Source organism: Hyperolius riggenbachi, chromosome 9, assembly GCF_040937935.1.
Source record: "Hyperolius riggenbachi isolate aHypRig1 chromosome 9, aHypRig1.pri, whole genome shotgun sequence".
Taxonomy (NCBI): domain Eukaryota; kingdom Metazoa; phylum Chordata; class Amphibia; order Anura; family Hyperoliidae; genus Hyperolius; species Hyperolius riggenbachi.
Genome location: NC_090654.1, coordinates 218,927,632 through 218,955,082, shown reverse-complemented (window position 1 = coordinate 218,955,082; position 27,451 = coordinate 218,927,632). Strand labels below are relative to the sequence as shown.

Sequence of the window (27,451 nt, the reverse complement as noted above, 5' to 3'; positions counted from 1 at the left end):
CAGACAAGCACCCGTGCCGTCACCGGGAGCATACTGCGCTTGTGTGCAGTACGCTCCTGATGACACAGTCATGCAGGGTGCGGATGTACGCAAGCACATGTGCATAAGATGCCGACCTGCTGGGGTCGGCGATACTTCAGAGCCTGCCGGTGACGTAGAGATGGGCCGAACGGTTCACCTGCGAACGGTTCCAGGCGAACTTTGGGGGTTCGCGTTCGCCTGCATCAGGCGAACTTTTGCGGAAGTTCGATTCGCCCCATACTGCTGTATTGAGCAAAATTTTTACCCTCCATTTCACTGTCAGCAGACATGTTATTGTCAAACACACTGCTTTCAGGGCTAGAGAATCCGCCCACCCTCCCTTCAAGCTAGGTCCTTTATACCATTTGACTCAGTTGTCTGCCTACACTAATTAGTTATGGGACAGCTGCTACACACTCTGCTAGGGAGATTTTAATTGTCCTCCCTTCTACCGGAGGGAGGAGGGTCTCTTCTGCCAGGGAATTATACTATTTTAAAAACCAGTATACATCATACCATAGCTGGTACATCATACCATAGCTGGGAATACATACATGAGTATACATCATACCATAGCTGGGGATACATACATGAGTATACATCATACCATAGCTAGGAATCGAACCCAGATCTCACTGTGTGGTGGGCACGTCACCCTAAGCACTGTACCACCAGGGCCGGATTTGTACTTCTTACCGCCCAAGGCCGACTATTACCAGCCGCCCCAACCGAAACCGTTCCTACCACCTCTCTCCACACACACCAATCCAAAAATTTTTGGGCCGATGGTGTCCACTATTGGGGCTAGTGCCGAGGTCTCCATGGCAACGTGAAGTGAATCAATCATGTCAGATGGGGGAACTGGTCAATCAAGCGATCTACAGGTGATGGGCGTGGTGGGAGCCTTCCACCACACACACACATAGTCAAAAGTGGCTCACCATTGGACATTGGGTGGGGTCAGCAACACGTAAAACTGAGTCCTGTACCCACTGCTGTTTTCAGGGTAACAGTGCTGGCCAATCAATAATTAAGAAATGGGTACTGTGAGAGGCTGCCTTCTGTATTCTGTACTATTTGCTGGTGCTGCCCCTGGTTCTTTCATCCCCCACACCAAGTGCGTGAGACCCGGCCTTCTGTAACTGCCTGCAGCTGCTGCTATGTCATTGGTCAAGGTCTGACGTTTTGCTAGTCACACACTGTTCACAAACGTTTGGTTAACGGACTGCAGCTGCCTGTAGCACAGTACAGGCAGATGCCAGCTGGTACTAATAGTGCAGTTATCCTGACCACTTTCATTTGTTTGGACACTTGCAAATAATGCCCTGCAAATAATGCCCACTGTCTGCAGGCCGCCCCTTGTTTATCTGGTGCCCTAGGCCATGGCCTATGTGGCCTTGCCAGAAATCCGGCCATGTGTACCACTACAGAAGTAAGTGAAGCTAGCCTAAAATTTAACATTTATGCTCAATGCAATAGAACCATTAGGTTGCTTAAAGTAGAACTGTAGTGAGAGGTATATGGAGGCTGCCATATTGATTTCCTTTTAAGCTATACCAGTTGCCTGGCAGCCCTGCTGATCTATTTGGCTGCAGTAATAATAATAATCCAAACATTTGTATAGTGCTTTTCTCCTGTCGGACTCAAAGCGCTCAAGAGCTGCAAGCCACAGGGACGCGCTCAAGAGGCCACCCTGCAGTGTTAGGGAGTCTTGCCTTGAACTCCTTACTGAATAGGTACTTGACCTAGCCAGGATTCAAACCCTGGTCTTCCATGTCAAAGGCAGAGCCCTTAACCAGTACACTATCCAGCCACTGTAGTGTGAATCACACCAGAAACAAGCATGCAGCTAATCTTGTCAGATCTTACAAAAATGTCAAACACCAGATCTGCTGCATGGCCAGCAATTTCAGGCCAGCTTCAGTTGGTATAGTGGTTAGTGTGCTTGTCCACCATACAGTGAGACCCAGGTTCAAATCCCAGCCAATGTGAGTTGGCTTTTATGCTACAAATCCTTAAAGGGAACCTAAACGGAGAAGGATATGGATTTTTCCTTTTAAAATAATACCAGTTGCCTGAATCGCCTGCTGATCCTGTGTCTCTAATACTTTTAGCCACAGCCCCTGAACAAGCATGCAGATCAGGTGCTCTGACTGAAGTCAGACTGGATTAGCTGCATGCTTGTTTCAGGGTGTGATTCAGCCACTATTGCAGTCACAAAGATCAGCTGGACTGCCAGGCAACTGGTATTGTTTACAGGAAACATCCATATCATTCTCAGTTAAGGTTCCCTTTAAAGGAGAACTGTAGTGAAAGGTATATGGAGGCTACCATATTGATTTCCTTTTAAGCAATACCAGTTACCTGGCTATCCTGCAGATCCTCTGCCTCCAATACTTTTAGCCCTAGACCCTGAACAAGCATGCAGCAGATCTGGTGTTTGACATTTTTGTAAGATCTGACAAGATTAGCTGCATGCTTGTTTCTGGTGTGATTCACACTACAGTGGCTGGATAGTGTACTGGTTAAGGGCTCTGCCTTTGACATGGGAGACCAGGGTTTGAATCCTGGCTAGGTCAAGTACCTATTCAGTAAGGAGTTCAAGGCAAGACTCCCTAACACTGCAGGGTGGCCTCTTGAGCGTGTCCCTGTGGCTTGCAGCTCTTGAGCACTTTGAGTCCGACAGGAGAAAAGCACTATACAAATGTTTGGATTATTATTATTACTGCAGCCAAATAGATCAGCAGGGCTGCCAGGCAACTGGTATAGCTTAAAAGGAAATCAATATGGCAGCCTCCATATACCTCTCACTACAGTTCTCCTTTAAGCAACCTAATGGTTCTATTGCATTGAGCATAAATGTTAAATTTTAGGCTAGCTTCACTTACTTCTGTAGTGGTACAGTGCTTAGGGTGACGTGCCCACCACACAGTGAGATCTGGGTTCGATTCCTAGCTATAGTATGATGTATACTCATGTATGTATCCCCAGCTATGGTATGATGTATACTCATGTATGTATTCCCAGCTATGGTATGATGTACCAGCTATGGTATGATGTATACTGGTTTTTAAAATAGTATAATTCTCTGGCAGAAGAGACCCTCCTCCCTCTGGTAGGAGGGAGGAGGGAATAGGTAGAAGGGAGGTGGGAGGAGGCCAATTAAAATTTCCCTAGCAGAGTGTGTAGCAGCTGTCCCATAACTAATTAGTGTAGGTAGGCAAATGGTATAAAGGACCTTGCTTGGAGGAGGGAGGGAGGGTGGGTGGGTGGGTCCTCCAGCAGTGATGTGTATTTCACTCAATTAGGTGGGGCTCCAGGTATTAGAGCTTTTGAAACATGTTTTCTATCATTTTTCCAGTTGATAGAATTTTTTAAAACTTTGAAAGTTCGCCTCCCCATTGAAGTCTATTGCGGTTCGCAAACTTTTTCGCGAACCGAACCTTTCGCAGAAGTTCGCGAACAGGGTTCGCGAACCTAAAATCGGAGGTTCGGCCCATCTCTACCGGTGAGACCAACAAGCAGACTGCAGCTGCGGCGAGGGACAGACGAGAACTCTAGGGGCTGGAAGAAGCTCCAGGTAAGTAAATCCATTGTTATTGATTTACCTTGGATATCCTTTAATGGAAGGTTTAGCCATACATTCCAGTTTTCATAAAAATATGGCTATTATCTTGAGGGTAACTGGTTAAAGGACAACCGTCATGTAAAAATGTTAACATTTTTACATGACGCATACATACGAATGTATGTATGTATACATACATACATACATGTATACATACATGTAAATATACATTTCTTCAAGAGTAAAATGCAGCATAAATTACTTTTTTCCTATTTTGCTTTCACTTACAATAGGTATAAAAAGCAGACAGATCTGGCAGATTTTAGACAAGTCAATTTCCTCATGGGGGAATATCCCTTGTATGCTTTACAAAAGAGCTCCCTTGAAAGGATCGATTTAAAGATGCCGGTCACCCTCCTTGCTCATTTGCACGATGTAATTGGGCAGTTGGACTGAATAACTCCGGTTCAGTAAGTGCTTAATACCTGAGAATATCTACTTTTTAATACTATGTTTAAAATATAAACTGCCCAGTATATGTAATTAGTCACACAAACACCTAATACTTCATCACGCAGTAGTGAACTGATGAAAACTTCAAAAAGAAAAAAAGCAAGAAAAACACCTTCAAAAAGCTGTAAGAGGTAGTCTAAAGAGAAACTGTAAGGTAAAAAAATCTTCCATTGACTTACACTGGCTTTGTTGCACTCAGGGAGGTAAAGTCAAAGAGCGCAATGGGGCTTATAGATTCTTTTGTGATGTTATTTAGGGAGATCATTTTCCACTTGCTGCTTGTTTAAATGCCTACGGACTGTGTTTTTTTTTTCCTTTTTATAAAGCAATGAAAAGACTTTGCTCAGTTTTGTTTCATGAATTGTATATAAAACAGCTATATAAGCAGATTGTTAACCGCTTTGGTACCAATTCTACTGCTTTGCTACCCTTGCTATTTTAAAGGAGTCATCAAGCAATCTCCCCTACCCTCGGATCTACTTACCTGGGGCTTCCTCCAGCCCCTTGCAGCTGACAAGTCCCACGCCGCAGCTCCGCTCTCAGCCGCCGGCATGGGATCCCCGCATGGTGTCTCGCCAGGCCATTCTCTACTGCGCCTGCACCACTGTCAATCAAGTCCACATTGTCAGGACTGTACAGTGGCGCTTGCGCAGGTGAGGATGGCCTGGCCAGACACCATGCAGGGCTCCCGGCCAGCGGCTGAGAGCGGAACAGCGGCGTGGGACATGTCAGCTGCAAGGGGCTGGAAGAAGTTCCAGGCAAGTAGATTAGGGGGAAGGATTGATTGATGACTCCTTTAAAGGTCGTTTTAAAAGAAGCTAAGAACTTGGAGTTATTAAAAAGTGGCAGCTCTTCTCTATGTGCATTAAGGAGAGGGGGGAAGCTGTAGATGCTTGATTTCTTGTACAAGCCCTAAATTAGAGTGACTCCTCCCACCCATCCTTGAGCAAGGATCTCCCTCATGTCAGGGGCCACAGTGCAGGTATTACATTGAGCCCCCTCACGACCTTTATACATAACAAGCCAAGGATAGATGCAGAGTCAAGAGAGGTGTAAGCAGGGCAGGGAAGGGATACATGAAATAAAGGTGCCTGGAAAAAAAGGGTGCAGGGGATTGCCACTAGTAAAATATCGTTAATATTTAGTGATAATTAACTATGGCTAAACCTAACCCTAGTCTCACACAGAACCCTTGCCTGGTGGTGTCTAACCCTAAGACCCGCCCTACCCCGGTGGTGCCTAACCCTAAGACCCTCTGGTGGTGCTTAAACCTTATTCCCCCCGTGGTGGTGCCTAACCCTAAATCCCCTTTCTAAAGCTACTCCCACCTTCTGCAATGCCACAATATGCGGCTATGAAGGCCTCCGGGTGCCCAAATTTACCTTTAAAGCAGCCAAGACTTGCGGCAAACAGCCAAGATTTGCGGCAAAGAAGGTAAAATTCAGCACCCTGAGGCACCTGCTAACGGCCACTGCCATGCGCCCAAATTTCCTTGTGCAACAAACAATGCAACAAAATGTGGCTTTCATTACAGTCGCCTATGGCGGCACCATTTTTTTCCATAAGGGCTCCTGCGCCCTTTTTTCCTGGTTCGTAGGGGAGATTGCTACACAGAGGTGATCATTACCAGCATAGCACCAATGAAGAGCTAATACAGAAGTTGAAGTTGGGCTCCCGTAGTCCAAGGTCCAAAGTACAGTAGAAACAGCTTTATCCCTTTTGCTGGGCCACTGAACTGTAGATCACTCCCTGTTCAGGCTCCTTTCCCACTAGGTGCTGTGCCGTCCATTCTGACGGACCGCACATAGGATGCGACAAGCAAGGTAACACAAAAGTCTATTGATTAGCTAAAGCATTTCAGAGCGTTAAGTTGTATCGCCTGTGGGAACATTAATAATCGCAGGACGCAAGAGTTTTCTTGTTGCATGATTTAGAACTAGTGGCGCTAAAGCGCTGCAGCACAACAACTCGCTGTCATGACGTGCGTCGTAACGCGTGCCCGAAATCGGGTTCGTGCATAGGGAGGGGGCTTCATTAAACTTTTGCTAGAGGAATCATAAATTGTAGTTACGGTAAGCCCCTGATAGGGAAGCTGCTATGCTTGAGCAGGAACTTCTCAAGAAAAGATGGGGGGGGGGGGGGGGGAGGCCCGGTGTCCACAAAAAACAAATAAACTGGCCCTAGGCAGCAAAAGTATGTCTGCCCTGGAACTAGGAAAAATGTTAGCAACCCATCACTTTTAATTTTGACTATAGACCTCAATGGTGAGATTATTGTTCATTTAGGATATTTTTCCCATTCTAGATAACCCACCTAGAGATTACTCTTATAAAACTAATCTCCCAGAAATCACTCAAAAACACAGCAGTAGGGCAAAAAATATTTTTTTATTCCTGGGGTTTTTTTTCAGACCAGTTTTACACTGGGTGTGTGCATTTGCAGAGCGATGCTCTTGTTGCACGGCATTAACTCTGTAAGGCTCCACTACCTTACCAGTACATTGCCCTTGTGGCACCTTGCGGTAAGAAATGGTAGCACAATGCAGGTTCACAATGCCAGTGTGCAAAGGGCCTCAGTCTTCGCAATTGCAAAGTGTTTATGTAGCCCTAAATAGAGGGGTTTTAATTTCACTGTATCAGCTGAACCTAAGGAGCACATCAGATATTGTCATAGGGCAACACTTGAAAATAAAGGTATATCTGCTTCTCTCCTGCTGCACACTTAATGACTCCTTTAGCAGAGTAAGTCAATAAAAGACATTTAACTCAGAGGTTCTTACATATCAGGATCGTGTACATGTATGCACACATGTGATACAGAAAAGCCTAGTACATTTGGATCACACTTGTACTTCCTTTGACTTGTTAAGAGTCCTTTGAACAGACAGGGGGAGTGGTGGGTTGTGGCAAACAATTAGCAGCAGAAATGAGCAAACTCAATAGCAGGAAACCACAAAACCAGCACTAATGCAAGCAGAAGGAAATTAAACTGATAACCGGAGTTATTAAAAATCAATATATTTAACTTGAATGACAAAATACATTAATAATGTGTTTTCAATGTGAATGTTTATCTAATAAATGCTGTGGAAACAGAACCAGTTGAAGTAATGTAAAAAATACAGATATGCAGCCCTGACAGGCCCGGCTTTACCTCACAAGAGCCTATAGGCACAGATGTCCTGGCACCTTAGACTCTGTCCTCCATGAACCTACAAACCCCAGCCGAACCGCCCCGCAAGTGTGCTGTCTGTCCCAGTCACTTCTCCCTTACTTCCCTTGCCCATCGTAGGTAGCTACAGGTGCCACTTAGTATTAGGTAGCTATAAGTACCCTCAATATTAAATAGCTAGAGGTGCCCCAAATATTAGGTAGCTAGAGGTTCCCTCAAGTATTAGGTAGCTAGAGGAACCTCAGTATTAAGCAGCTGGTGGTGCCCCTGACTGAAGGGAGATCTCTTACTCACCCTGCTCTGTGAAATGCAAAGCGCAGGGTGAGTCAATTCTATTTTACACTCATCAGGACTGTGCTTAGGTAAGGCAAGAGAGAAGCACTCAGGGAAGGGAGTGAGCCGCCTTTCCATCACCAGGTGCCTGTAGGCATGTGCCTACCATGCCTTATGGTAAATCCAGCCCTAGGAAATATACTGTATTCCCGATTACCTATTTGTATACCAGTTATAAGACTACATAAAGGCTGTTGTTTAGCAGTAATAAAGAAAATAACATTTGCTGGCAATTTAAACAAATTATATTTTGCTAAAGTTTTTTCTTTTCCTTATTCTTTTTTTTTTTTTTTTTTGCTCTATTGTGAGAGGTGCGCAAAGTCGTCCATGCATGCACAGAAGCCAACGACCCAGCTTGTGTCGACAGTGTTACAGAGAGGTCAGTGGCACCATGAAGGGTGGTGGAACTGCAGAACTGGAACTGATAGGCCTCTAGGGGCTGGAAGAAACTCTAGGTAAGTAAAACTTCTTCCATTTCCCATAGGCTTGTTGGTCTCTTGCTGTCCTCCCAGTTCCCTTCCTTGATCTGCTTCCTGTGCATGTGCAGCTATGAGTCTTAATATAGTGAGAGCAATACTGGCCACGGGAGTGTGATCAAGGAGGCACACAGCAGGCCGGCACATGCGCAGCAGAGCGCAACTTAGCAAAGAGTTTTTTCCTACAAATTATTTTGGCATGAGGGGGTGGAGGTGGCAGTAGGTCTGCTCAGTATTGTGCCCAGAAATGTTTGATGGCGGCACTGCCCCATGTCAAAAGTCAGTTTAGTTGCACTTTAAACACAGCTGTGTCCATTTTCAGGTTGCATACGCTTTAATAACACTAACATGTATAATTCGTACATTTATGATTTTAAGTAAGTGTGAGATAAGTGCATTTTGGTATCTGTACCTGAAGAGCTGCCAGATGCTCTTGGCACGTACAGTGGTGTGAAAAACTATTTGCCCCCTTCCTGATTTCTTATTCTTTTGCATGTTTGTCACACTTAAATGTTTCCGCTCATCAAAAACCGTTAACTATTAGTCAAAGATAACATAATTGAACACAAAATGCAGTTTTAAATGATGGTTTTTATTATTTAGTGAGAAAAAACAACTCCAAATCTACATGGCCCTGTGTGAAAAAGTGATTGCCCCCCTTGTTAAAAAATAACTTAACTGTGGTTTATCACACCTGAGTTCAATTTCTGTAGTCACCCCCAGGCCTGATTACTGCCACACCTGTTTCAATCAAGAAATCACTTAAATAGGAGCTATCTGACACAGAGAAGTAGACCAAAAGCACTTCAAAAGCTAGACATCATGCCAAGATCCAAAGAAATTCAGGAACAAATGAGAACAAAAGTACTGTAATTGAGATCTATCAGTCTGGTAAAGGTTATAAAGCCATTTCTAAAAGTTTGGGACTCCAGCAAACCACAGAGAGAGCCATTATCCACAAATAGCAAAAACATGGAACAGTGATGAACCTTCCCAGGAGTGGCTGGCCGACCAAAATTACCCCAAGAGCGCAGAGAAAACTCATCCGAGAGGCCACAAAAGACCCCAGGACAACACCTAAAGAACTGCAGGCCTCACTTGCCTCAATTAAGGTCATTGTTCATGACTCCACCATAAGAAAGAGACTGGGCAAAAACGGTCTGCATGGCAAATATCCAAGGCGCAAACAACTTTTAAGCAAAAAGAACATTAAGGCTCGTCTCAATTTTGCTAAAAAAACATCTCAATGATTGGCAAGACTTTTGGGAAAATACCTTGTGAACCGACGAGACAAAAGTTGAACTTTTTGGAAGGTGCGTGTCCCGTTACATCTGGCGTAGAAGTAACACAGCATTTCAGCAAAAGAACATCATACCAACAGTAAAATATGGTGGTGGTAGTGTGATGGTCTGGGGTTGTTTTGCTGCTTCAGGACGTGGAAGGCTTGCTGTGATAGATGGAACCATGAATTCTACTGTCTACCAAAAAATCCTGAAGGAGAATGTCCGGCCATCTGTTTGTCAACTCAAGCTGAAGCGATCTTGGGTGCTGCAGCAGGACAATGACCCAAAACACACCAGCAAATCCACCTCTGAATGGCTGAAGAAAAACAAAATGAAGACTTTGGAGTGGCCTAGTCAAAGTCCTGACCTGAATCCTATTGAGATGTTGTGGCATGACCTTAAAAAGGCGGTTCATGCTAGAAAACCCTCAAATGAAGCTGAATTACAACAATTCTGCAAAGATGAGTGGGCTAAAATTCCTCCAGAGCGCTGTAAAAGACTCGTTGCAAGTTATCGCAAACGCTTGATTGCAGTTATTGCTGCTAAGGGTGGCCCAACCAGTTATTAGGTTCAGGGGGCAATTTCTTTTTCACACAGGGCCATGTAGGTTTTGAGTTATTTTTCTCACTAAATAATAAAAACCATCATTTAAAACTGCATTTTGTGTTCAATTATGTTATCTTTGACTAATAGTTAACGGTTTTTAATGAGCAGAAACATTTAAGTGTGACAAACATGCAAAAGAATAAGAAATCAGGAAGGGGGCAAATAGTTTTTCACACCACTGTATAGTATACGCTACACCGAGCAAGCACAGAATTCTGTGCCTGCAGCTGGGACATTGACATAAGGCTATGTGTCTACTTTTGCAAAAATATATATTGCTGTGGGGACCAACCAAGCTTGCTTGGAGTTTAGACAGTAACTGGGAGCAAAACAACTTAAAGGGGAATTCACCAACTCCAATCTCGTATAGGCCTTTGTCAAATACCTATCTTGGTAATGTCATTATTCTGAAAGCATTGATTAGAGAAAAAAAAGATTTAATTTTAAGGGCACAATACTTACTTCCACCCATTCTGTTGATCCGATTAAACCATATTCCTCTGCTCCCCAACTGCAGAACAAGATGGACCTTCGCGGGCGCCAGCCTGTCAGCAGCCAGTAAATGAGAAATCAAATCAACTTGTCTTTTGATATATAAATAGCAAATATTTATTTGCATATATCATAGCAGCAAAAATATCATAAATTCTGCTAACTTTCTTCACATCCTGGGAGGAGACAGTACCTCTGAGTTCAGTGATGGAGGTTGGATGCATGAGTAACGCCACAAGACAGTAACTGTTCTGACTCGGCTATGCTGGCAGTGAGTGTAGATATTACTGAGGCAGCTTACTCTGTGTGTGTGACTGACCTGTAATAGTATGACTCACTCCTTTACAGTCTCATCAGACAGCTTAACTCGATCAAATTGACACGAAGAAAGGTCTAAGTGTTTATTCTTCACACTCCAGATCTTGTAAGTGAACAATTCAATAGGTAAAAGACGATACTTTGACCAGGTACAGAGAGACTTCTGCATACAATCATGTACTGGCATAAAATGGCTCCTCACAGCAGAGTGGGAGGAGTTAAGCATCACAAGTCTAACTACAGGAGCTGAGAAGGGGAAAATTATACAGTACAATAAATCTCTGCATTAACAAACAAAGATAATGGACAGTAGGGGGCAGCAGAGTGTCAACACAGATCAATATAAATAAATCACAAAGTCATGGGACATGACACTCCCCGCCTGAAATCTTTTAGATTTCACAATACACAAAGTGTTATTACACTAAAGTTCTTGGAATAACTGTTCAATCCATGGGTCTGGTGATCTGAAAAACAAGAAACATAACACAATGCAATGGTAAACAGCACCAACTATAAAGTCTACAGCGAAAACTTGAGGCCAATAGTCAACAAATACTTTGAAGAAACCCATCTTCGGGCTGGGGAAGCCGCACATGGCCAAACTTCCACCACTCCATTGTAATCCAAGTGGAAAAGTATATAGGTGTTCAAGGAAAGTCATGACATAGTCTGTGGCATTAAGCTCCCCGCCTGTGGCATTAAGCTCCCCGCCGTGATGAGGAGACAAAGTTCCTTTATGTGATTTCTTCCCTTGGCAAAGGAGGCGCCAATTCTGTAACTGGTTGGGATGAGCTTCGCTCTGAGCCGTAGGAAATATTGTAGGCTCCTGAGTTCCTGAAGTAGACCACTGCTGCTATGATTTCAATCAATGCATTAGGTGAGATGTGGATTTCCCTTCTGGTAAGAGCTGTTAGGGAGCTGATAGCATAACAGAAGGGGACCTGGAGTTGCTGTAATGCCTCCAGAGATTTCTTCCATGTCTCTGATAGTTGTTTCCAATTGGGTAATGAAGTGTCCCGGTCTATATTTTCTACAATAAATTGTCCAAACAGTATCTTTCCTTGAGTGGTGACAGGGGTTATGAACTCGAGAGGGTCATAGTTGGTGTTCACTACAGACAGCAGTGCCCACTTGGAGAAGGGTTTTTCATAAGATAGCACCTGAAACTTGAAGGCATCAAGATTGATATCACAAAGGCTGCGCTGTGTAGGAGGAATATCAGAGCTATGATCTCGGTCTTGCAAGTTAATTGCTTGGTCTTCAGGTAGGAAGATTTCCATTAATTTCTGGATGTTTGAATCATCTTGAGCAAATATACTGACCATGAGACTGAGAGCTTGTCTATGTTCCCTTGAAGGTATTTGTTTACTGTCTTCACTTGTTGAATGAATCACTGTTGATCCAAGGGTGTCATCCCAGGACAGAAAGGTGTTCACGTTACTCTGTTGGTCATGCTGCCACTTGCTGCAGCTCAGCCTTTCCTTTTCCTGGTAATGGTGTGGGCATGGCTCAAGAGAAGTGTTGCGACCATTTGGCAAGATGCAGGTCTTGAATGAGGAAACATTGGTATGCCCTTTCATGTTGTCTATGCAAACATTTCCTATGACAACCCACCCTAAGTCAAGGCGCTGGGCAAATGGAGCATCATCTGGACCATTTATTTGCTGGCGCACCTTGTGCACCTTGAGGATGTCTCTGCCGAGCAAGAGCAAGATCTTTGCGTTTTTGTCAAGGGCTGGTATTTCACTGGCTATAGGCCTTAAATGGGGATGATGAAGAACCGCTTCAGGAGTAGGAATTTCTTCTCTATTAAATGGAATCTGGTGACACTCCATGAGTGTTGGTAAGGGAAGCTCTAGATTGCCCTGAAGAGAAGATACCATCAGTCCACTGGTTCTTCTTCCAGAGACCTCTGTAATACCACTACAGGTTCCTAGGGTATAAGGATAAAGTTCTCCCTTTAGCTTGAAATGATCAAAGAGTTCTGACTTAGCTAGCGATTGATTACTCTGATCATCGAGAATAGCGTATACTCTTAGAGTCTTTTCTGGTTGGTCGCTGGGGTATACATTGACTAAACATATCTTCGCACAGGACTTGGCATGGAGATTATCACCGCAGACCTCTGTGCATGAAGATGATACTGATGTGTGAGGTCCTGTTTGACTGGCACTCTCCCCGCCATGCGCTGTCACTGTGGAAGAATCTGCAGGCTGTGTAAGATTGAGCTGAGATGGATGGAGTGCTTGTACATGATCTTCACAGCCACAGTCTTTGCACTTAATGGAAATTTTGCAGTCCTTGGCAAGGTGCTCAGTAGAAGCACAACATCTGAAACACACTCCAAATCTTTTAAGAAGCTCCTTGCGTTCTTGAAGTGGTTTCTTTCTGAAGCCAATACACTTTTTGAGGGCATGTGGTGCCTTGTGAATAGGACATAGGCAATTAGGGTCTTCAATCTTGTCACCCAGATTGCTTTCAACTGGAGTAGTTGAAGGTGTGGGGAGGACATCAGTCTTCTTTACTGATACTGGATATTTACAGCTTGTATAGTCGGGGTGAGAGCTGTCAGATTTAGCAGGAGGTGGACCAGGGGAATTGGGTTGACAGTAGGAGAAGCTTGGATCGTTCTTGATCTCTGCAATGTCTCTGATGAACTCACAGAAGTAAGAAAAAGGAGGAAAGGAGACTTGATACTGTCTTTTGTACCTTGACCCTAATCCAGACCACTTCTCTTGAATATTGTAAGGCAGCTTGGAGACAATGGGGTTCACTCCCTGAGATGTGTCCAGGTAACTGAGGCCTGGTAGGTGAGTGTCTTGCTTAGCCAGCTGAAGTTCTAGAAGGAGGTCGCTGAGCTCCTGAAATCTCAGGCTGTCTTTGCTGGATATGTTTGGAAAGTTCTTCAAACGTTTGAGCAAGGCATTTTCTATAACCTCAGGGCTGCCAAAGCTCTGCTCTAGTCGGTCCCAAGCAGCTTTGAGGCCTCCTGTAGGATTACAGAGGTGAACTGATCTGAGTCTCTTTACACGTTCTGAAGATTGTGGGCCTAGCCACCGGATGAGAAGGTCTAGCTCTTCAGCTGCAGTGATGCCAAGGTCACTAATTGCACCTTTGAAGGCATACTTCCAGGCTCTATAATTCTCCGGCAGATCATCAAACTTTGTCAGGCTTGTCTTGGTAAGCTCCCGGCGAATCATAAACCTAGCAAACTCTGACATATCTGTTCTCTCTGACTTTGGGAATGAGTTTGCAGGCTGAGTGGCATTGAATGCATTATTTGTGGTGTTGTGGCGAACAGATGCTGGGATGTAAGGGACTGCATAGGCATTCAGCTCAGGAGCTGGTTTAAAGTCCATAGGCCTAGTTGCATGTGAGTATGGGACTGCTGGGTTGGCAGGTATTTGACTTGCTGTCAAATAAGATTGCACATGAGCATTTAAGTGCTGAGCTTGCTGAGGCCAAGGGCCTTGGTTCACTGTGGCATATGAGGAAGGATCAGGATGGCAAGTAGGTAATGTACTGTTGTGATCTTCGGTATGAGGTGGGGCAGAAGAATCAATCTTCCGTTGGTCTTGAAGAATGTTTGTATTGCGAGGCACATCTAAACCAACCGACGGTTCACTTTGATGGTTCAGAACATAGTCTCTTGTTAGTTTAAGGGCATCCTCCTCTTGAATTTCGCTTAAAATTGTATTAACCTCATCGCACTCATTGGCAGCTTGCTCTAGAACCTTCAGCCTTGCCATTGCTGTGGCGTGCGCACATTGTTGTTCCAGGATTGCTATTTCTGCCTTTTTGCGAGCTGCATCAATTTCCATTTCTGCTTTTCTTTGTGCAAAGGCAGACTGTATTTTAAGGGCTTCTGAATCTGCACGTGCCTTTATAAGTTGCTCGCTGATACTTGAATACTTTGATGATCGTGATTTCGATGATCGTGATTTTGACCGATTTGACTGCTTGCTGGAAACAGATGTGTGAGATTGTGCTTTGCGAAGTTGATTGATTTTGGCCTCTGCTTTAGACTGGATTTGTAATACTAGGCTTTCTCTTTCAGAATTCAGGATTTGAAAACTTCTTAGTTCATTTAATGCATCTTCTGCATTTAGTCTTTGCAGAATCATAATGTAATTTTCACTTACATCTTTGTACTGTTGAAATGCTTTAGATAGCAGTCCTAGAGCTGATTCTAGAGATGACACATCATTTGTGAACTGAGATACTGAATTAGAGTGAGTCAGCACTTCTTCCCATGAAGTTGTAACTTTTGATGAGAGACTTTGTCTAGAACTTTCTAGATTTTCTTTCACCTTCCGAGTTGGCTTAGTGAGCCTCTTTCCTGTGTCACTAGACTGCAGACTTGGATCTGTGCTTTCCTCTTGCACTGACTGGAGTTGTGCCTCACCCTCTGTAGAGTCCTCTTGAGACATGGTGACAGACAGCTATGGCAGAGCAGAGGGGAAAGGCCTGTAGCTGTGTGAGGTAGGTGAGCTGTGTCAGAGATGCAGCTGTCCTCTTCACACACACACTGATGATTTGGGCTGACACTGTTAGTTCCTGACTGTATGCTGCTGGAGCTGTAACTGGCTTACAGCTCTGTGAGACAGTTTCTTCTGTAATGGCAAGCCGTCTTTTACTGTTCTGACTCGGCTATGCTGGCAGTGAGTGTAGATATTACTGAGGCAGCTTACTCTGTGTGTGTGACTGACCTGTAATAGTATGACTCACTCCTTTACAGTCTCATCAGACAGCTTAACTCGATCAAATTGACACGAAGAAAGGTCTAAGTGTTTATTCTTCACACTCCAGATCTTGTAAGTGAACAATTCAATAGGTAAAAGACGATACTTTGACCAGGTACAGAGAGACTTCTGCATACAATCATGTACTGGCATAAAATGGCTCCTCACAGCAGAGTGGGAGGAGTTAAGCATCACAAGTCTAACTACAGGAGCTGAGAAGGGGAAAATTATACAGTACAATAAATCTCTGCATTAACAAACAAAGATAATGGACAGTAGGGGGCAGCAGAGTGTCAACACAGATCAATATAAATAAATCACAAAGTCATGGGACATGACAGTAACCCTTCTTACTTTTTTTTTTTTTTACATTTTCACTTAGCCTGTTAATCTAGTGATTGTCGCATGCACTGACATCTCTTCTCATATTCTCTGCTGGGAACATGGCTGTATTTTATGTGTACAAAAAAATCAACTAAGCAAGCTGGCACAATGAGGTTACAACACAATAAATACATAATACAATAAATAACTAAAATAAATATGGTGAAAAATACTGTAAGGGCCCATTCACACCTAGAATCGCAAAACTTGCGGGAGTGATTAACGCGGAAAAATCACTGGACACTGTGGCGGTTTTGGAGTGATCGCGATTAGCATGCTTTGCACTCTAATCACAATTGCAAATCGCCGGCAAACCGCTGCATGCAGCGCGTTTGCTGTTATCGCTAACTGCAAACGCGGCAGTGAGAACACTGCCACTTGCTACAATGTGTAGCGGTTTTTACAAAACCACTAGCGGTTTGCCATGAGCTGGAATCGCGTGATTCCCGTTCAGGTGTGAATGGGCCCTAAGTAAGCCCTTATCTGTTCATCTCATGAAATCTTTCTCCTTGGGCCAGATGCACAAAATAGCGGTTATATTGCCATGCACAACCAGCGCACATATCCAATCTGATTTCCGATCGTTTTTCTGATTAATTTTCCGATCACTTTAATACAAAATCGATCAGAAAAACGATCGGAAATCAGATCCAACCTGTTGGAAAGTATCAATTCGACCATGAATCTGATGGGAATTTGCATCGTGTGTACCAGGCATAAGACACTTTATTTTACACTTCAGCTGCAAGGAGAGATACCGTATTTTCCGCCGTATAAGACACACTTTTTCTCCCCCAAAAATAGGGAGAAAAAGTCCCTACGTCTTATACGGCAAAGGCAGGGAATCCCCAACTTGCGAACGCCGACTGATATGAACCGCCGACCCGCCGCCATTGGGGATTCCCTGCCTGTGTGTGCGCTCGCTGTGCCTGGCTCCCCTGCATGCTTAAGGTGTCCCCCTCTAATTTCCTCCTGCCCCCTCCATGTGTGCATCTCCCCGGTCCCCCCCGCCACCCGCGCGTGTCTCCGATATCTCCGATGTAAAGCCTTCCTCCCTCCGGGTCTGCATCTGCAGCGGCTTACCTCATACATGCCGCCGCGATGACTGCAGACACCCGGCTACTCCATGTATTTCCTCTACTGCGCGACTTGTACTGATTGCGTCATCGGTACAAGCCGCGCAGTAGAGGGAACACATGGAGTAGCCGGGTGTCTGCAGTCTTCGCGGCGGCATGTATGAGGTGAGCTGCTGCAGATGCAGACCCGGAGGGAGGAAGGCTTTACCTCAGAGATATCGGAGACACGCGGGGGGGGGGGGGCGGTGTAGGGGACTGGGGAGATGCACACATGGAGGGGGCAGGAGGAAATTAGAGGGGGACACCTTAAGCACGCAGGGGAGCCAGGCACATGCCACATGGGGGAAACAGGTCTGATGGGGAGAGGGACACATGGGGAGGACACAGACTGACACAGGAGGACACATGGGGAGATAGACACAGACTGACACAGGTGGACACATGGGGAGAGGGATACAGGAGGACACATGGGGAGGACACAGACTGACACAGGAGGACACATGGGGAGAGGGACACAGGAGGACACATGGGGAGGACACAGACTGACACATGAGGACACATGGGGATAGGGACACAGACTGACACAGGAGGACACATGGGGAGAGGGACACAGGCTGACACAGGAGGACACATGGGGAGAGGACACAGACTGACACAGGAGGACACATGGGGAGACTGACACAGGAGGACACATGGGGAGACTGACACAGGAGGACACATGGGGAGACTGACACAGGAGGACACATGGGGAGACTGACCCAGGAGGACACATGGGGAGAAGGGGCAGTCAGGACACATGTGGGAGACAGGCAGACAAGGTGCACATGGGGAGAAGGGACACATATGGGAGACATGACACATGGGGAGACAGACACAGGAGGACATATGGGGAGAAGGGGCAGTCAGGACACATGTGGGAGACAGGCAGACAAGGTGCACATGGGGAGAAGGGACACATATGGGAGACATGACACATGGGGAGACAGACACAGGAGGACATATGGGGAGATGGGGCAGTCAGGACACATGGGGGAAACAGGACACAGAGGGAGACAGGCAGACAGGGTACACATGAGGGAGACAGGCAGACAGGGTACACATGAGGGAGACAGGCAGACAGGTACTCATGGGGAGAAGGGGCACACTGGACACATAGAAAAACACATGGGGCATACAGCAGGACAGATGGTGCACACAGGAAGAGACATGAGGTACACAGGAGCACACAACATGTACAAGATGCTCCTGGAACATGGACGCACTAGGTTTAGTATTTTTTTCCTGGTTCTTGCCCTCTAAATTTGGGTGCGTCTTATATTCCGGAGCGTCTTATACGGCGCGAAATACGGTAATTCATGAGATATTCATGAGTTAATTCATGATATAAAACAAATAAGGAGAGATAATTCATGAGATAAACAGGAAAAGAAGAGATGATTCACAAGGTAAACAGATAAGGAGGAATAAACTATGAATTAAGACAGGTAAAGGAAAATAAATCCTGTGTGATGCTGGGAACACACCATACAATTTTCTGGCAGATTTACCTGCCAGATCAATTATTTCCAACATGTCCGATCTGAATTTCAATAGATTTTTTGATTGTGTTTTTAATCGTTTTTAGATCTATTTTCGTTCAGTTCTATGAAAATTTAAAATCGATTAATAAAAATAGTAACAGTCGATCGGAAAATCGATCGAAATTCAGATCAGACATGTTGGAAATATGGTGTGTACCTAGCATGAAGACAAATAAGGAGTAATAAATCATAAAATAAGGAAATAAATGGTCTGATGCACTTACTTTAGGTAAATTTGCTGTGTACAGGCAGCGGACAGCAGTTAGGCTGGTTTCACAGTGGGACGTTACAGGCGCACGTTAGAGCAGCCTGTAACGCACCCCACCGCACAGCAATGAAAAATCAATGGGCTGTTCACAGTGCCCACGTTGCGTTACCTAGTAACGCTGCGCCATAAGACAACATACTGCATGCAGTACTTTATAAGCGTCAGAGCCGCGTTAGACTGCTTGCACATGCTCAGTAATGTTGGGGAGGAGCGGAGAGCGGCCAGGCACATGGCTAATTAATATTCACTGCACTCAGTGACGTGCAGTGTTTACTTCCTGGAGCGGCCGCTCTGTGCGGCGATTGGCCGGGCGGGACCACGTGATGCCGCATGCGTCCAAGAGTACGCATCACGGACGCCAGCTGCACAACGCGGCTCACTCTGACGTCCACATCAGAGAGCACCAGGCTTTGCGTTAGGGGCACGTTATGCGACCATAACGTCCCCTAAAACGCAACGTCCTACTGTGAAACCAGTCTTATACCGGTCTTGAATCCAGGTGAGTAGTGCGTGGGATGCAATAAGCAACGTGCGAGTTGCTATGGTAACGCATAGTATGCTACTTGCGTAAGTAAGGAATTGCCCCTTACCACCGCGATGCGCACATTACCCAGGTAATATGAGCTGCACTTATTGCACAACACGCATTACTCCCCTGGCATAAGTAGTTTACCAAAAGTTAGTGCATCAGGCCCAAAAGAGATACTTTATAAGATAATGGCCTCAATTCACTAAGCTCATCTCCTGTCTTTAATAACGTTTCTATAGTTATCACCATGGTGACGAGGCATGTAGTATTCAGGAAACATTTTACCTCAGGCAAACCTAAAGTTAACTCTTCTGTCTTTAAGTTAACGATCCACCCCACAGCGCAGCCTGGCGGTGATTGGCTAGGCCGCACACGGGGTCTGCGGGGGGCCCTCTTTCGCGGCGGGTAGTGGCGCATCGGCGGCGATCAGAACAAACATGCAGCTAGCAAAGTGCTAGCTGCGTGTTTGAAAAAAAAATTGTCCAAATCGCCCCACCAGGGCCTGAGCAGTGCCCTGCGGTGTTACTGGACGAGCTGAGCTCGTCCGTAACGCCCAGGAGGTTAATTAGCTGTGTGTGTGTAAGTAACTACAGAGGAGGTAACTTAACTGCAGAGGAGGTAACTTAAAGAGAACCCGAGTTGGGATTTAATTATGTTAGTGGGGCACAGAGGCTGGTTGTGCACACTAACACCAGCCTCTGTTGCCCCACGGTGTGTCTCCAGGACCCCCCTGCGCGCCACTATACCCCCCGCAGTGCTAGCGACACACAGCGTGTCGCCAGCACAATGTTTACCTATGCCTGTCTGTTAGCGCCGCTCCCTCGCCTCCTCCGCTACCCGCCCGCGTCCCTTCCCTCCCGCTGATTGGAGGGAAGTGGCGCGGGCGGGTAGTGCCGATACGGAGGAGGCGGGGGAGCGGCGCTGACAGACAGGCATATGTAAACATTGTGCTGGCGACACGCTGTGTGTCGCTAGCACTGCGGGGGGTATAGCGGCGCGCAGGGGGGGCCTGGAGGCACACCATGGGGCAACAGAGGCTGGTGTTAGTGTGCACAACTGCTCCACTAACATAATTAAATCCCACCTTGGGTTCTCTTTAAAGAGACTCTGTAACAAAATGTTCAGCCTTATTTCTTCTATCCTATAAGTTCCTATACCTGTTCTAATGTGGTCTGTGTTACTGCAGCCTTTTCTAGTTGCACAGTGGCTGTGTTATCTCTGTTATAGGATGTAATCTTCTCTCTTCTGTCGACTCTGTCGGCTGAGGCTGGAATGTGTGGAATGTGCTGCACTGCTTGTCATTGGCAGAAGCTATACACACCCTCTCCAAGCTCTATATGAGTCAGAGACTGAGCTATTCTCAAGCCTATCACACTCTAGTTAGAAGCCATGTCTTTTGTTTGTAAACACTGCCTAAAAATGGCAATTACAAGCCAGGATTGCAGCAGAGAGTGGCAGAAACAGCACAGAGGGGCCCAGAAGAACATAATGAATAGAATGGTATGCTTTTTATTGTAAGAATTTTAGAGTACAGATTCTCTTTAAGGAATGAAGTGATAAGATAACTCTCTCACTGTGTGGTGGCAAGTTTTCTCTTGCCTCATTATCTCCAGCATGATCTTACTGAATTGAGGACATTGGCTTATAGTATTAGAGACACAGGATCAACAGGAGAGTCAGGCAACTGGTATTTTGAAAGAAAAAATCCATATCCTTCTCGGTTTAGGTTCCCTTTAATGTTGCAAGCAACTGCGCAAGCCCTGGACGCCTGCCTCCTAGCTCCTGGAGACATCAGCGGGAGCAAGGACGCAGTTTCTGGCGACATTAAAGTCACAACAGCTGTAAGCGAGCTGCAGCGGGGACCGGAGGATAGTTTTGTCACGGCACGGGCACAGGACGTCTGCGGGGGCCGGTGGAAGCCCCATGTAAGTTGAAGTAATTTTATTACAGTACTCCTTTAAAGATAAGGGGGAATTAGACAGGCTCTTGTCTCTAAAAACACACAGGGTGCATTTCTCTCTGTTTTCCTTGTGTCATGTGCAAGAATTCAGGTCCACTTTAAGCCTATTTAGTATCTATGAAAACTGTACAAACATTTCTATAGAATGTTGTTGTGCTTGAACATTTCCCAGATATTCTTCTAAAAAAATAATGTCACTGGAATAATTCCAATTGTAATACACAGGTGTGGCAGGAATGATAGAGCTCTGAAAATGAGAAATGCTTATTCTCTTGGTGTGGCACAGCCATATTTGCAATTGATGGATATTCCTATTTGCTTATATTAAAGAAATAAATACATCACAATGTTTAGCTTGGGGAGTTCCGATACATTTTGTTATATACTTGGGGAGGCCCAGTTTCAGGTTGCTGCCTTGGCGGCCAAATATCTCATTCTGGTTATAATCATAATGTCAAAGAAAATGAGTCTTGAAAACAAACCGCTAAGTAATATACAGTCTATACTGGTAAAGACATTTTAAAGAGAACCCGAGGTGGGTTTGAAGAATATTATCTGCATACAGAGGCTGGATCTGCCTATACAGCCCAGCCTCTGTTGCTATCCCAAACCCCCCTAAGGTCCCCCTGCACTCTGCAATCCCTCATAAATCACAGCCACGCTGCTGAAAAACAGCTTGTCAGAGCTGACTGTGTTTATCTCTATAGTGTCAGTCTGCTGCTCTCCCCGCCTCCTGCAGAACTCCAGTCCCCGCCTGCATCCCTTCCCTCCCTGCTGATTGGAGGGAAGGGACGGGAGGCAGGGACCGGAGCTATGCAGGAGGCGGGGGAGCAGCTGAGACTGACACTACAGATGTAAACACAGCCTCACAGCATGGCTGTGGTTTATGAGGGATTGCAGAGTGCAGGGGGACCTTAGTGGGGTTTGGGATAGCAACAGAGGCTGGGCTGTATAGGCAGATCCAGCCTCTGTATGCAGATAACACACCTCGGGTTCTCTTTAACTCCTATACAGCTGGCGTAATTGTTTCTATGCAAACTCGTTAGTGTATTTATAGTCTAAGTTAGTAAATGTATCAGTTTTGAAATGGAATAGTCCTACACATTTGGCTCACTGTTCTTCCCCTATACATATGTTGTAGATACTGGAGCAAACATAAAGCGTTGGGCACTTTATCCCAGCTGGTGGACGTGAGATGAGAAAATCACCTTCTGGTGTTATTGTAAAGCTGCTGAGTGAGAACGTCTACTGGAAAATACAGTGAAAGATAGGGTAACAAGAGGCAGCAATGCCAGCGTTGCCAAGAGTGGCAACTGTGTGCTTTCAGTTACTTTAGCTTGATCAGAGAGCTGAAATTGTTCTTTAACGAGAAACTGACAATAACAAAATGGATAAAATTGCTTATTTTTTGATAATATTGATTTATGATTTATTTAGTAGTGTTTGTCCATTGTAAAATCTTTCATCAATTTCCATTCTGAAATTGATCACAGGTGAGGTGGCAACATCTTTAGTCCTTCAACTGATCTCTGCGGAATGTTTGTTAGTGAGCGGTTACAAAGACATAGGAAATATTTTGGTATTTGTTTTTGTAGACGTCATCGGCGCATATTTGAAATGCAAAAACTTTTTGATCTGGATTTACTGGTTGGCTCCAATACTTACTGCAATGTCACTTCCAAACCCCTTTCCCCTGCCAACCTGTCCACTTGCCCTAGTGTGGAGAGTGATAATGTTAAAATGTAGGTGGAGGTGTGTGCTGCAGCTAGGTCAAGCCCCATGCAACCGTGTTCATAAGAAAAATGCAAATTCAAATACATTTGATAATTGAATGTTGTCATGGGAACATCTTTCTGAAGTTGTTTAAAAGTTGGTGTTCCCCCGGTAAACCATTTGCTTTTGTACCTTTTTTAAGTAGCTGGGACATTGCTCTGCTCAACTCCATCATGACAGAGGTGCCACTAGAAGGATCAATGGCTCCAAAAACCCAGGCGTCTCTGTGATTTCCCAGAACCACATAGCGATCTGTTATAAGACATAAGGGAAAGAAGCAGTCTGTCAGCTGTTAGTTTGCAATATATCTCTACACTCTTTAGTGCTCTGTGTAGTTACATTAAGTGTCAAATTTAGGCCAAGCTAGAAATGTTGCTTTTAAACTGAATGGGGAATAAAACTTCTCAAAGTCTCCATTGTGTGATACATAGATTTAGTGATGCTGTTGCCTGGTCACCTGACAAATTGAGTACCATATTCGAACTGAAATTACTACCAGGGTTGCCAAGCGTCCGTCTTTTGATGGACAGTACATAAAAATCAAGGATATATTGGGCCGCCCATACTAGTCCATATTTTTTGTATGCGCGTCAATTAAAGGGAGTCCGTTGCTCCAAATCTCTAGTGCACGTGTCAGACTGTAAGTATCTCCCTATATGAGGCTTGCGTTGGCCACGACACCTTTAAAGCGGTATTGTCTCCATAAAAATAAAATTTCAACAGCAACTGGTCTGAGTGTATTAAGTGATAAAGATGCTAATCCTGCATTCAAAACTTGCAAAAAACTTTTTCTGCTGGAGTTATCACATACTTTATGAACACTGATCCTAGTGCCAAACAGTGCCAAAGAACTGCATGCTGGGAGTTCTTTTTATCTATAATATATTCCTCCTCTTCCATTTATTTTCCTGCCTAGCTTTCTTATCTGAAACACCTCTGCTCACTTGTGTTTACAAGCAAGGCTGAGGTGACTCAGTGATTGGAGGATAAGACAGTGTAGTTCCTAGTATACACCTCAGTGGGAGTGTCTGAAGACTCTGGGAGGAGGGCAGCTAATGAATACACAATGAACAAGAGAAGGGAGGGGGGGAAAACAAGAGTCAGGGAGGATATGATGTCAGCATTAGCTTGGCAAGATGGCTACTGCCTAGAATAGGATTTTCTGCTTTTCCTTTATAAAATTCACAGGAATCATTACGTGGATAGCACAATACCACTGTTATGCAAGTAGAAGTAGTATTTATCTACTTATATATGTGTTTTTTATTTCTAGGTTAGCATGGGTGTCACTTGTTCTTTAAGCCACAGGTCCTCCCCTCGTCTGCTGCTTATGTCTGCAACGACGGAGACACGCTACATACTTGACACGCCCTCTGTTATTAGCTTTATGACCTGAGCACGTCATACTACTGCAGGGCAGTTTCTAGGTGAATTTGCTCCCAGGGCGAGTGTCGAAAGATACCCGCCCAATATAGGCAGCCAGAGCGCCCCCTTCCCACCCCCCACACACAGTACTGTCAGCTGGAGCCCCCTCCCTATCCCCCACACACATTTTAGTTAGAGAGGTCTTCCCACCACCACTCAGCGGTCGGCGAGGGAAATGCAGAGAGCAGTTAAAAATTCACCTTTCGGTATCCACATGCTGGGTCTATCTTCGTCCTCGCCCTGTGATGACGCCTAAGAGGAAGAAGATAGACTCAGTGTATGGATCCCGGAGGGTGAGTTTTTATCTCCTCCCTGCATGTGCCTGCGCTCCCCCTGATTCTGCGCCCCTCTGCCATTACACCCTGGGCAGTCACCCGCTCTGCCCGTCCCTAAAAACAGGGCTGTACTACTGCGCTGCTACCCTACTGCCCGAGTTCCCCAGCAGCCTTTAAAGAACGCTAGCGTGTGAAACATTGGAGAGGCTGACCGGGGGCTCCACACTGCTGCTTTCACCAACCTTTATCTTTTTATTGATAAGTACCTTATTTACATGGCTCTGTACTATGTTTAACCTTGCTTCTGATCTTTTATTTAATATCTGCTATGACGAGTCACTCTTCTCCTTTCATATACAGAGTGCTGCTTTGCAGACAGCACCTATTAATTCCTTATGCACTTGCACTTTATTTAATATTGTACATTGCACTGTTGCAGTTTTTTTGCTCATTTCACGGCTGCTGATTCATGCACTTTTTACTCTTCTCTGCATTCAACAGTTTTATATCTGATAATTCATTACTGTGATTAGGCAGGTTAATAAATACATAACAATATGGCAGGACAAGAGACTATGACTATGGTAGGATTAGACAGGGTAAAGTAAAGTGCTGAAAAAGATATCAGTTCTATATAAATACATAATAATCATAATAATATGGTAGGATATTAGACTATGACTGTGGTTGGGTTTAGGTTGTGAGCTCCTCTGAGGACAGTCAGTGACATGACTATGTACTCTGTAAAGCATTGCAGAAGATGTCAGTGCTATATAAATACATATCAGTAATATGGTAAAACATAACTGTAAACTATGAATATGGTAGGGATTAGGTTGTGAGCACCTCTGAAGACAGTCACTGACATGACTATGTACACTGTAAAGTGTAGAAGATGTCAGTGCCATATAAATACTAAGAAATAAAACAAATTTTAATAATGTCCAGTTTAATAATAATATGGTAGGTTACACATGAGACTATGACTATGGTAGGAGTAGATTGGGAGCTCCTCTGAGGACAGTCAGTGACATGACTATGTACTCTGTAAGGTGCTGCAGACAATGTCAGAGCTACACAAACACACAATAATTATAATAATAATATGGTAGGACATTACACTATGACTATGGTAGAATTAGATTGGGAGCTCATCTGAGGACAGTCAGTGACATGACTATGTACTCTGTAAAGTGCTACAGTGATGTCAGTGCCATATAAATACTAAGAAATAAAACAAATTGTAATAATGTCCAGTTTAGCCCCACCCACAACTCTCCTTAAAGGAAAGCTTAAGCCGTAAAAAAAAATGCATTTTAACTTACCTGGGGCTTCTTGCAGCCCTCTGTAGTCACCCTGTGCCCCCACAGTCCTTCCGCAACCCTCCAGTCAGTAGCGGCGACCCCCTCAAAGTTGATCAGGGGAAATCGCTACTCCACATGTGCAGCAATCAGGATACGTGTGGCTCAGCTGCAACTGGCCATGACCGGCCAACTTTAAGTAGGTCGCTGCTGGTGACTGAAGGGTCGGGATGACTGCAAGGGCGCTGCAAGAAGCTCCAGTAAGTTAAACTGTTTTTTTTTTTTCAGGCTTAAGTATTCCTTTAAAAGTTTGCTACTGACTTTGCCCCCTGTCCGTCCAAAATTTATTTTCGGTGTCCAGGTTTTTTTGGGCATTTTGTCTGGAAAAATTTAAAAATTAGGTTGGCAACCCTGATCATTGCAAACGACCTAAACTTTCAGTTTTCCATATTGGACGGAATGGATCCGTAATGAATGGCCTAATGTGAATGAATCCGATTGCTTTGTTTAGGATCCATTAGCATCCATTGTGATCCGTTTCATATCTTGTTAACTCTTTTTATTGAAAAGATTGTAAGAATACCGACAAATAATAGCAACAACAGATATCCATAACATCATATATGTCACAGAGTGGTGTATCTTTCAGACCACCAATACATGAGAAAATATCACAATAAGCATTTCTGCACAAGGCTGTGCAGTGAAGAGAACCATCATCATATACTTACATCTACTGTCTTTCCCCGAATATAAGACACTGTCTTATATTCTTTTGCAAAGAGAAATATGTTCTAGGGCTTTTTTGGGGAGGGTTTACTCTCCAGAGAGGGGTAAACGCTTTGTGTATGGGGATGTGTGTGGTCTCTTACCACACATCCGCTGTGCCTCCATTCCAAGTAACTTCTCCAGTATCAGTGGCGACATAGTATTCAAGCTGTGAGGGAGTCCTTTGACCGCGACTCTGGTGCAGCACGCTTGGTCTGCTCTGCGATGGCGATCCCCTCGTCATAATCAATGTGCACCTGTAACGCATCAGCCGGGCGCACATGATTATGACAAGAGGGGAGCACCAGCGCAGAGGTGGAAAAACGTACTGCGCACAGTGTCAGTGTGAGGGTCAAAGGGAACCCTCACAGCTTGAATTCGATGCCTCTGCTGACACTGGAGAAGTTACTTGGAACGGAGGGGGACGCAGCCACAAGGTAGTTGCAGTAAGAGACCGCACACCTCCCCATACACAAAGCGTCCCAGCTAGGACTTATTATCGGGGTAGGGCTTATATTTCAAGCATGTTTGAAATATAAGCTAGGCCTTATTTTCAGGGTAGGTCTTATTATAGGGGAAACAAGGT

General features: G+C 44.9%; 1 protein-coding gene across 1 annotated transcript in view; it reads right to left on the bottom strand.

The window, feature by feature from the left end:
- LOC137531888 (putative N-acetylated-alpha-linked acidic dipeptidase) overlaps positions 1-27,451 on the bottom strand; it is a 217,217-nt gene that overhangs the window by 72,535 nt on the left and 117,231 nt on the right. Inside the window, exons 9-10 of the mRNA XM_068251892.1 lie at positions 23,229-23,348; positions 10,434-10,516 (exon numbers count right to left, since the gene is read on the bottom strand). Coding sequence (XP_068107993.1) covers positions 10,434-10,516; positions 23,229-23,348 — 203 coding nt within the window. The remainder of the gene's footprint in view (positions 1-10,433; positions 10,517-23,228; positions 23,349-27,451) is intronic.